Source organism: Carcharodon carcharias, chromosome 3 (assembly GCF_017639515.1).
Source record: "Carcharodon carcharias isolate sCarCar2 chromosome 3, sCarCar2.pri, whole genome shotgun sequence".
NCBI classification, from domain to species: domain Eukaryota; kingdom Metazoa; phylum Chordata; class Chondrichthyes; order Lamniformes; family Lamnidae; genus Carcharodon; species Carcharodon carcharias.
The window spans coordinates 85310180-85322432 of NC_054469.1; the positions used below are offsets into that span (position 1 = coordinate 85310180).

Here is a 12253-nt window from a genome sequence, read left to right on the forward strand (position 1 = left end):
ACTGTTACAACGCTCATTGTTATCCCGTAATTCGTTTTGTAATAAAGGTCAGTAATGTGGCAAATGGGTCAGTACAACAAGGGGGCTTTGTTTCTGTAATGACTCGGGTGTCCCAGCAACTGAACACAGGCGCTGAATGATTTTGAATACTTCAAATTTAAAACCAGAAACGCACAAAATGTAACATAAATTCGTTTAATTAAAATTTACAAACCAAATGAACCCCGCCCACCCCGACTTTCCTTATTCGGAGGAGGAGCCGCCTTAATGTGGGGATTTGATTGGCCAATTGAGGATCATGAGGGTGACAATCTTCTGAGTTTCCGTGACAGAGGGAGAAGGAGTGAGTGGAGGGAGTGAGGGACGCGTCAGGATATGTACCGGAGGGGATCGAACCCAACACAGTCCACCAGCCGAGCGCTCCCATTCTACAGTGCTCACAGCCTCTTCATTCTGCCAATATGTCTGACAAGAGGTAAAAGCCTTTGTACATTTCATTCCTCTAACCTGAGGGCGGCAATGGAGCTTTGAAAATCCTTTTAAGAGTAGCAAAATCATTTTTTAAAAAAAAAGCCGGCAGTCATGATTCCCTTGAGGTTGGAGTATGGTGGAGTATCACAAGTTAAGGGGAATTTGAAGGATGACTTTTAATGTTGGATTTTTTTTTGGATTTGTAACGTCTTGTTACTTTTGCAGCAGTTCTCTTCGCATTTTTCCCATGCTGACCACTTCGTGCAAACGGATGCTGTATTCGCCACTTTTTAATTGCAGTTTTGACAAGATTCCAGTGTTTTGTATTTATTTTACTGCAATTTCATTTTTATGTCCGTTTGGCCCCTGGCAGCACAGCAAGTTGTGGGATCAAGCTCACGCCAGAATTTAAGCACTTAAATTTAGATTGATACATCAGTGCAGTATTAAAAGATTTTTGGATGAGTCTTGAACTCGGGCCCTTTTTGCCTCTTCAAGTGTATAGTGTCATGCTGGAAACCACCCCCCCCCCACCCTTTCTGTGTCCCTGAAGCCTCTAAATTGTGCCATGGGATGTCTTGTATTCATCTGAGATGGCAGCCAGAACCTCAATGCATTGTCTGCAACAGTACTGCACTGAAATGTCAGTTTAGGTAGAAGGCTTAAATTCTGCAGTGGGACTTCAACCAACCCCTTAACTGGGGTGAGAATGCCACTATCAAACCAAAGCTGACTCCTAAGGATGGAATATCTTCTCCTCCTTAAGTAGTCCCATTGGATCGAGGATGACTTGCTTCTGCTCCCGTTTGATAGGATCTGGGGTGGCTCGTAAGTCCAGTGTGTGATCTGCAGACCTTGCCATACGGGGCAGCTGATGCTTGAGGGGTTGGGTCAATGGCTTGTTTGGAGGTCTGTGCACTCCCTCCAACACCTCATCTTTGCCTCTACACACTCCTGACGAAGTCTCAATGAGTTTGGTGTGTTCCAGAATGAGCCTTCTCAATTTTGGTTGATCACAAGCCAGGGTCTCCCATGAACTGGAGGGTGTGTTTGACCCCCTCCAGTATTTGCTGTGAGGACGCCCATAAAGCGTTCCCGCTGGCTCCCGGGAGTCTGCTGCCGTGACCGAGTTCCAAGTAGAGCAGTTGGCTCAGGATAAAAGCAAAACGCAGTGGATGCTGGAATTCTGAAACAAAAACAGAAAATGTTGGAAAAACTCAGCAGGTCTGACAGCACCCGTGGGGAGAGAAACAGAGTTAAAGTTTCGAGTCCGTACGACCCTTCTTCAGAACTGGGTCATACGCACTCAAAACGTTAACTGTTTCTCTCCCCACAGATGCTGTCAGACCTGCTGAGTTTTTCCAACATTTTCTGTTTTTGTTTCAGTTCCCTCAGGAGCCTGGTGTCAGGCATATGCAAAACATGTCCCATCCAGCGGAGCCAATTTTGAGTGATTAGCGCCTCAATGCTGGGCAAGTTGATTTGGGAGAGGATGCTGCTGTCAAACTGCTTGTCTTGCCATCGGATCTTGTGCAGGCATCGCTGGTGGTACTTCTCCAGTGCTTTGAGGTGCCAGCTGTTGGTCGTCCAAGTGTCCGAAGCATATAGGAGTACGGGGATCACTGCTGCCCGGTAAACCATGACCTTAGTCTCAGTTTTGAGATCCTGGTCCTCAAATATTCTTTTCCAAGATCGCCAAAGGCTGAGCTGGCACATTGAAGGCAATGATGAATTTTGTTGTCTGTCTACCTTTGCGAGAGGAGGGGCCCAAGGTACAGAAAATAGTCCACATTTTCCAGGGTCCAAGTGTTGATCTGAATGATTGAGAGGCTGGGGGAGGTGTTTTGCTGTAGGAGGAGCTGATTTGAAGAGGACCTTAGTTTTCCAGGTGTTTAGTGAAGGCGCATTTTCTCGTATGGTTCAGAAAGAGCTGACAATGACCCGAAGCTCAATTTCTGAGTGAGCGTACACACCGGCATCATAGATGTCTACAGCACAGAAGAAGGCCATTCAGCCCATTGTGTCTGTGCCAGTCAACAAAGATCTGACTACACTAATCCCATTTTCCAGGCCTTGGCCCATAGCCCTGGAGGCTAGGGCAACGCAAGTGAATATCTAAATACTTCTTAAATATTATGAGAGTTTCTGACTCAACCACCCTTTCAGGCTGTGAATTCCAGACTCCCACCCTCTGGGTGAAAAATTTTCTCCTCCAGCCCTCACAGCATCCTGGTAAATTTACTCTGTACCCTCTCCAGTGCAATCACATCCTTCCTATAACGTGGAGACCAGAACTGCACACAGTACTCCAGTTGTGGCCTAACCAGTGTTTTATACAGTTCCAGCATAACCTCCCTGCTCTTGTACTCTATGCAAGTTTCCTATATGCTGTCTTAACCAACTTATCTACCTGCCCTGCTACCTTCAGGGATCTGTGGGTATGCACACCAAGGTCCCTCTGATCTTCATTATGTTCCAGGGTCCTGCCATTCATAGTGTCACCCCTTGCCTTGTTAGCCCTCCCCAAGTGCATAACCTCACACTTTTCCGGGTTTAATTCTATTTGCCACTGCTCTGCCCAGCTGACCAGTCCATTAATATCCTCCTGCAGTTTATGGCTATCCTCCTCACTATTTACCACCTTACCAATTTTCGTGTAATCCGTGAACTTCTTGATCATACCCCCTACATTTAAGTCCAAATCATTTATGTACACCACAAACAGTAAGGACCCCAACACTGAGCCCTGTGAAACCTCACTGAAAACAGACTTCCAGTCACAGCCACATCCCTCTACCATCACCCTCTGCTTCCTGCCTCTTAGCCAATTTTGGATCCAACGTGCCACTTTGCCTTGGATCCCATGGGTTCTTACTTTCCACCAGTCTGCCATAAGGGACCTTATCAAAAGCCTTGCTAAGGTCCATGAAAATGCATCAAATGCATTACCCTCATCAACACTCCTGGTTACCTCCTCAAAATATTCGATCAAATTTGTCAAATATAACCTTCCCTTAACAAATCCATGCTGACTATCCCTGATGAATCCATGTCTCTCTAAGTGCAGATATATTCTGTTCCTCAGAATTAAACTTTCCCACCACCGAGGTTAGGCTGATTGGCCTGTAATTTCCTGGTCTACCCCTTCCTCCCTTTTTTAAATAATGGGACAACGTTAGCAGACCTGCAGTCCTCTGGCACCTCACCTGTGGCCAGAGAGGATTTGAAAATTACTGCAAGGGGTCCCGATATTTCTTCCCTTGCCTCCTTCAACAGCCTGGGATACATCTCATCCAGGCCTGTGGATTTATCCACTTTTAAGGCCGCTAAACCTGCTATGACCTCCTATCTCACTGTTATTTTCCTGTAATATTTCACAATCCTCCACTCTGATATCTGTGTCGTTCTTTTCCATTGTGAAGACCGACGCAAAGTATTCATTGAGGACTGCATCTACGTCTTCCGGGTCCACCCACCTCTATGGTACCTAATTGACCCTACCCTTTCCCTAATTATTCTCTTGCCCTTTATATATTTTTTAAGTACCCTTTTGGATTTTCCATTATTCTTCCCACCAATGCTTCCTCATGCACTCTTTTAAGTTCTCCTCTGCACTTTTTATTCTCCTCTAAGGACTCTGCCATACTGAGCCCTCAGCATCTGCCATATGCTTCTCTTTACTTAATCCTAACCTTTATGTCCTTTGACATCCAGGGTTCTCCAGATTTTGTCTTTACAGGAACATATTTGCCCTGTACTCTCGCTATTTGCTCTTTGAATGCCTCCCACTGCTCTGACACCATCTTATCTGCAAGTAGTTGGACCACTTGGGCCAAATCGTATCTCATTTTAGAAAAATTAGCCTTTCTCCAGTTTAGAACTTTTCTTCCCAGCCCAACCTTATCCTTTTCCATAACAATCCTAAATCTAACTGAGTTATGAACACTATCTCCAAAATGCTCCCCTATTGATATGCCTTCCACCTTTCTGAATATTGGGTCCAGAACTGCCCCCTCCCTTGTTGGGCTTTCTACGTACTGGCTAAAAAAGTTCTCCTAGATGCAACTTAAGAATTTTGCTCCCTCCCTACCTTGCACACTAAACCTATCCCAGTTAATATTTGGGTAATTAAAATCCTGTACTACTACTGCTCTATTATTCTTACACTTCTCTGAAATTTAATTACATATTTGATCCTCTATCTCCCCCTGACTGTTTGGGGGCCTAAAGTACACATCCAACAGCGTGTTTGCCCCTTTTGTGTTTTTTACTTCTACCCGTATGGCTTCATTTGATGATCCTTCCAGGATATCATCCCTCCTCACTGTTATAATTGATCCATTCATCAATATTGAGACCCCACCCTGCATCCCCCTCTCTATCTCGTCTGAATACCCTATAACCAGGAATGTTGAGCTGCCAATCCTGCCCTCCTTTTAGCCAAGTCTCGGTCATAGTTATGATATCATACTCCCACGTGCCTATCTGTGCTCTCAGCTCATCAGTTTTATTCCTCAGGCTCCTTGCATTAAAATATATTCCATTTAGCCTTGCTAAACTCATTTCTTTCTTATCTATGTTTCCTCTGCCTTCCAGACTCACTTGCTAGTGTTTTAACTGCTAATTCCATCTCAGCTTCTCTCCCCGCTGAACTACGTTTCAGGATCCCATCCCCCTACTAATTTAATTTAAATCCACCCCAACAGCATTGGCAAACCTCCCCGTGAGGATTTTGGTCCCGTTCCTGTTCAAAAGTAACCTGTCCAATTTGTACAGGTCCCACCTCCTCCAGAAATGGTCTCAATACCCCAGGAACCTAAAGCCCTCCCTCCTGCAGCATCTCTCCAGCCACGCATTCATCTGTTCTATCCTTCTGTTCCTATACTCACTACATTGTGGCAGAGGGAGTAATCCGGAGATTACTATCTTTGAAGTCCTGCTTTTCATTTTCCTACCCAATTCCCTAAAGCCTGCTTGCAGGACCTCATTTCTCTTTCTTCCTATGTCATTGGTCCCAACATGGACCATGACCCCTGGCTGTTCACCCTTTCTTTTCAGAATGTCCTGCAGCTGTTCCGTGACCCCCTTGACCTTGGCACCCGGGAGGCATGTCTACGACCGCAGAAGCGCCTGTCTACTCCCCTCACTAAAGAATACCCTAATGAATCCCCTACCACTGTTGCCCTTCCACACTACTTCCTTCCGCCCTGAGCAGTGGGACCACCCACAGTCCAATGGTCTTTGCTCTGGTTGGCCTCCACAGAGGAACCATCACTCTCACCATTTTCCAAGGCTGAAAAACGGTTTGCGAGCAAGATGCATTCGAGGATTCCCTCACTATCTGCCTGGTCCCCTTCTTCTGTCTGGCGGTCACCCATTCCCTTTCTGCTTCCAATTCCTTAAGCTGCGGGGTGACCACGTCCTGAAAAATGCTATCCACAAACTTCTCAGCCTCATTTATGCACCGTAGTGCCCCCAGCTGCCGCTCAAGCTCCAAAGCCTGGAGGTCAAGTTGCTCCAGTTAGAGGCACCTCCTGCACTCTTGGTCATCCAGACCATCAGGAGGGTCTAGGATTTCCCACATAGCACAGGATGTGCAAATCACGGGACGGAGCTCCCCAAACATATCTTAACTAAATAGAATATGAACCCTTGCTTTTATTTTACCCCTACTCCTACTTGAGCATAGACTAGATGCTAGATCCTCTCGATAGACTAGATCCTCTAGGTGCTGCTCACTGCCTGTCCAAGGGTCGTCCTCTCACACTTTCCTCGTCATCTGGATACTGAAGCTGTATGACTGAGGTTGGAGTGGTTTTAGTTTTATATTTAGGACAGTGTAGATTGAACAGTTTCCCCATTGTTCTGTAGATTATCTCCACGCCTGTGGGTAATTTGCTGGATTTGAGGTGCAGTGTTGCAATGAGGAAAATGGTGAAGAGAATTGGTGCAATGACACAGCCTTGTTTGACCCCATTTTTCACTCCAATAGGGCTTGTGGTGGTTCCATTGGTGAGGTTCATGGCTTGCAGGTCATTGTGTAGTAGGCAAAGGATGATGACAAATTTCTGAGGGCAGCTAAATTTGGGGAGGATGCTCCATAAGCCTTTGATTCTATTTGTGATGTTGAAAAGGGCCATGTACAGCAGTTGCTTCCCTTCCTTGCACGTTTCTTGAATTTGCTGCACAGAATAGTCTGTGGTGTTTCTTGATGGACAAAAACTGTGCCCTAACTCTGTCTGCCACTCGGGGGAGACAGTTGAGGAGCATCCTTGCAATGATCTTCTCTGTGGCAGGCAGCAGGGAGACTCCTGGCTGGAATATATGTAATGTAAGGTGAAGGTTGGCATTGCAGTTTTTACTTTTAATAAGGAAAGTAAATGTTCTTATCTCTCCATGTTGTATTCTGATCTGAGATCATAAATTAATTAAACTTTTGAACTAAACAAGCAAGTTAGATTCAGCTTAATTTTATAACCAGTGTGCAGAAATAAAATTTTGATTTTTTTTCCTTACCTGTATTTGCATTTTGACTGCAAAATCACTTAGTTTTTCAAGCTAAAGAAAACTATTCCTTCTAACCAGCGAGGGGTCTAATTTTTGATGAGTATGCTGAAGGAACTCTAGATGCTTGCTGCTGCCTATCCTGTATACAATGCTGAAGATTGGATTTTTAAAAATTCTTTCACGGGATGTGGGCCTTGCTGGCTAGGCCAGCATCTGTTGCCCATCCCTAGTTGCCCTTGAGAAGGTGTTGGTGAGCCGCTTTCTTAAACTGCTGCAGTCCAGGTGATGTAGGTACATTCAGTAATGTTAGGGAGGGAGTTCCAGTGAGTGGCTTGGAGGGGAAATTGCAGGTGGTAGTGCAATTGGCTTTGATGATTCTTAAGTTCACCATTGAGCCTCCAGTATTAAGCTGTTTTTTGCTGAAGTGAATATAAAATCATATCACTTGGAGCAGAGCTTTTGGTGTTGGGCAAAGTCTTTTGCATCAATAACTCTGGGGGATAGCCTCTGGGGTGTGTCTGTAGCAAGATGCCACCCTCCTTATTCCATTGTTTAATGTAACCTACACTTGCGCATACTTCAAATTCAGGTGTTGCTTACTGGTACCTTTCTAGATGGTTAAATGTGTGACATTAACACCTTTTTCTATTTTCAGGTAGACAGCTTGGGTGAACAAATACTGATCTTAGTACCACAATGCAACAGAATCTCATTTAAGCACTTTAGTTACATAGAATCCATTTTCTATGACGTCATTCATTACACATTTTAAAAAGTTGTAGCCGTATGGGAGCCTTTAGCTTGCCAAAATAAGGATGCAAGAAGCTCCATAATACAATATCCTCAGTCAGGAGACTCTGGTTAATAGGCTTCATCGGTAAGCTCTTGACCCGAAGAAGAAACTTTATTTGCTCAATGTCATCTGCTTCTGTATATAAGTGAACTGCCATCTAGATACTAAAAGCACCTAAGGGAGTAAATTAGCCTGTTTTTTCAGACTATTAATAATTAACTTCTTTGCTTGGACTACAATTATGTTAATATTGTGATATCACTTTGAGAGAATATCTTAATGAGTAAGTAAGGAGTAAGTAGCCAGGAGGTGAACCATGTGACCTTCAGACATTGTTTAGTGGAACTTTCAGTTTAGCTAGAAGCATGTGATTGTAGGAATTGCAGCCATACTTTCCTGTTAACAATAGCTGTTGAATCTTTATAGTAAGTCTGTCTGCTGAGCAATCCTGTATCAGTCTGTGTGAGGTTGGTAAGTTTGTATTAAGCAAATATAGAAATACAACAGTTATATGATATTACTCTATGTTCTTATCTGGTTTTATCTGTAGTCCCTTCCAGCCCTCCAATCCTCCAACATCTCTGCATTCCTAAGAGCCTGGCCTCGTAAACATCCGTGTTTTTAATCACTCTATCATTTGTGGCCATGCCTTCAGCTGCCCAGTCCCTAAACTCTGGAATTCTCTCCCTGAACCCCTCTACCTTGTTTGCTTCCTTTAATACACTCTAAAACTTACCTCTTTGATCTTTTGCTTATCTGCCCTATATCTTATTCACAATTTATGTCATTTTGTTTTAAAATGTCCCTATGAAACGCCTTGGGACATTTTATTATAATAAAGGTGCTTTATAAATACAGGTTGTTATTGTTGATCAGTGTATAAATACAGTTGCAAAAAAAGCATCTTTTAGATGCATTGGTGGTGAGATTGAACCAGTACAATATGCTTCTTCCTTTGAAAGGTTGTTTGTTTTCTGCTTTGTTGAATTAAAAATTGGCTTCTTCCAAAGGTAAAACAAGTGATCCACTGTCTTAGTAATTGATTCCAATGTGAGCAAAACCTCAGCTAAACAAGTATAAATCAATGAACTTGGTCGCAAACTGCATCTCCTTGCTAAATAAGAACCAGTGGTAATAGTTAAAGGATTTTCTGCTGTGTAGTGAACACTCCTTCACAGGGTAATATGCTAAAGATTTCTCTTGACCCTATTTGCAAAGGAGCTAATTAAATTAATTGGGTGTTTCTTTTTAACTCTGAGTTCTGTTGTCTCGGGTGACAGTCTCTTTGGTATGAATATTTTCTTTGTAAGAGTTTATTTTGTCCCTGCCTCCTTTAGCTTTGCACAGTATGAGGAAGGATGTTAGGTTACTTGATAATAAAATGTGGATTTCCTCATTCATTAAACGCAGCTTAAAGTTCATATACCAAGTTCCTTCCTTCCTTAGTCTTCAGTTTTTTCTTAAATGCAATGCACCATTTTTACTATTTTAAAATTGTGACCATGTATGCTTCAAGACTCAAAAGTTCCATCTTGTATTAAATCAAAGAATGAATCTGTGGGTCAGGATATGCACTTTATGTAACATGGATGAGAACAATATCTGACCAAGTGCTAGTGTTCGGCACAAAACTTTTAGTTGCACAACAATTTTTTTTCTCTCTCTCAATATTTTCCCTTTGCCTGTGTGAAATCAGCTGATTCCAGCCAATGATTTACTAGAGCTAAAGCAAAATGCTGGAAATCTGAAATAAAAACCGTATATGCTGGTAATACTCAGCATGTCTGACAGTATCTGTGAATAGAGAACAGTTAACTTTTCAGGTCTGTGACCATTTGTCAGATTTATCCGGTTTGTATGGCTCTGAATCACATGAGGTATTTGCTTTATCAACAGGATCATGGGGGAGAATTTTCTCCCTGTTGGGCAGGTCGGTTGGGAGTGGGCGTGGAGCCAGTTGCTGCCCGTGATTGGCTGCGTGCCGGCATTTTTCGTGGGTGCGCCAATTAAGGCCCGCCCAACGTGACGCATGCCCGGAAGCGCTCAACGCCACCTGTGCGGGCAGGTGGGGGGGAGGAGGGAGAGTTGGGACCTGCGATCTTTCATGTTTGTGAGCAAGAAATCTCTGAGGCATGGAGCTGCCTCAGGGAGATTAATTTCATAATGTGAATTTCACATAAAGAAGCTGAAAAATCATTTACACATGTCCCCTCATGTAACAGCGTCACATGAGCTGGGATATGGTTTTCAAATATTCCAAAAATGTTTATGAATGTTATAAGCCCTTCATGAAGCCTCGTTCTGCCTGTGGGTGAGGTTTCATGAAAAAGTGGTATTTGAGAGGCAGTTTAACAAATACATGAATAGGATGAGAATAGAGGGTTATGGACCTCGGAAGTGCAAAATGTTTTAGTTGATGGGCAATATGATTGGCGCTGGCTTGGAGGGCCGAAGGGCCTGTTCCTGTGCTGTACTTTTCTTTGTTCTTTGTTCTTGTTCAATGGCTTCTCTTCCTTCTCCCACACTGTTATCTCTGGTGTCCTCCAAAGATCATTTTTTCGCCCCCCTTCCTATTTGTCATCTACATGCTGCCCCTTGGCAACATTGTCTAAAAGCACAGCATTAGTTTTCACAAGGGCCCTGAAGCACTGAAGGCACCCAGTTTTACCTCACCACCTTGTTTCCCAACCTCTCCACTGCTGCTAAATTATCAGACTGATGTTTGATATTCAGCACTGGGTAAACGGAAATTTCATCCCATTAAATGTTGCAGATATCCACACTATTATCTTCAGTCGCTGCTCCAAATTCCAAACTCCATTCCCTAGCTACCAATTCCATCCCTCTCCCTAGTAGCTGTCTGAAATTTTACCTGGTGATACACAACCTTGCTATCATATTTGACACCGAGATGAGTTCCTGACCATATATTCGCATCATCATTAAAACCAACATGTCCACTCTATAGTATGCCTCTGCCTCAGCTCATTTGTTGAAACCCTCATTTATGCCTTTGTTACCTCCTGACTATTCCAAAGCATTCCCGATTGGCCTCCCACATTTCTGCGCTCCATACTTGAGGTCATCCAAAACTCTACTGCTCGTATCTTTACTCCACCAGGTCCCCTTTCCCCTATCCCCACTGTTCTCACTGACCTGTGTTGGTTCCTGTCAATCAGCATCTTGATTTTAAAACACATATCCTTGTTTTCAAATCACTCCCATGTTCTTGCTCCTCCCTGTCTCTGTAATCTCTTCCCGCTCCACAAATATCTGAGACATCTGCTCTCATCTAATCTCATCTGCCTTTTGAGCATCTCCAATTTTAATTGCTTTACCATTGGTGGCTGTGTTTTCAGTTGCTTAGGCCCTAAGCTCTGGAATTCCCTCCCTAACCATCTTCAACTCTCTACCACACTTTTCTCCTTTAAGATGCTCCTTTAAAAGCTTGGTCATAGAAGTAGGTTTTAATCCTCTGACCTAATATCTCCTTTATATGTGGCTCAGTGTCATATTTTGCTCCTGTGAAAAAGCACCTTGGGACATTTTATTATATTATAGGTGTTCTTAGCGGTTAGCAATTTGGGTGGATGTCTACATCAGCCTGAATCCAATTTGGCCTTTGAGACCCATGTTTAGAAGAGGTAAATACCATTTTGTGGATGCTTGTTCATTTTTTCATTGACCAAAGAATTCAGATGCAGGTTAAGCTTATGACATTCAGGGCATGTGTCCAAACAGTTTACCTTCTTGATTCAGACAATTCTTAAAGATTACTGAGGGGTGAAAACACATTGCCAAGACAGGAAGGAGGCTCACACTTTACCACGTTGTGTCTGGGTTTGAAAATTGCAATTCTTAAAATTTGAATATGGACTGAATCTCTTGCCTGGCATGAAAATTCACTAGCATTTAAAATCCCCTCCCACCCTTCCCCTCCTCTTCGCTAGTAGAGTAAGGTAGGGTTGAATGTAAAACTTAATACCAAATCTGAACAGATTAAAAAGAGAAAGTACTGGAAATCACACCTGGTCTTTATGGCTCGAAATGATGGATGAACAGTTCTGGTGGCAACTCGTCATGAAAACAGTTATTTTAGAATTTTAGCATTGTTTTTCCTGTTTAATGAAGCGAATGAATCACTTCCATTCTCCAGCTCAAAGGTTTTCAACCAGCCTAAGCTCATTTTTGGTACTAGAAATCGTTATTATAATTGTTATCATCATGAGGATTTCAGGAAACAAAATTTGCATTTGGATAGTGCCTTTTTAATTTTTTGGAACTGTCTACTCTGAAGAACTGGCTGCTTAGTTGATGAATATACTCAAAACTTGAGACCATTAGATGTTTGAGCCCCGAGAGAATCAAGGGATATGGAGATAGTGTGGGAAAATGGAGTGATGCAAAAGATCAGCTATGATCTTCTTAAATGGAGGAATAGGCTTAAGGGATTTTCCATTTGTCGTGTCCTATCAATATTGA

General features: G+C 43.1%; 1 protein-coding gene across 2 annotated transcripts in view; it reads left to right on the plus strand.

Annotated features, from left to right (window-relative positions):
- Nucleotides 1-296: 296 nt before the first annotated feature.
- Nucleotides 297-12253, plus strand: part of LOC121276608 (retinol dehydrogenase 12-like) — a 48703-nt gene continuing 36746 nt past the window's right edge. The window contains exon 1 of one of the 2 annotated variants that reach the window (XM_041185224.1): nucleotides 297-475. In XM_041185224.1, coding sequence (XP_041041158.1) covers nucleotides 462-475 — 14 coding nt within the window. In that variant the 5' untranslated portion in view covers nucleotides 297-461. Of the gene's footprint in view, nucleotides 476-7722; nucleotides 7856-12253 lie in introns of those variants that run through there. The other variant, XM_041185225.1, reaches the window with a different exon arrangement.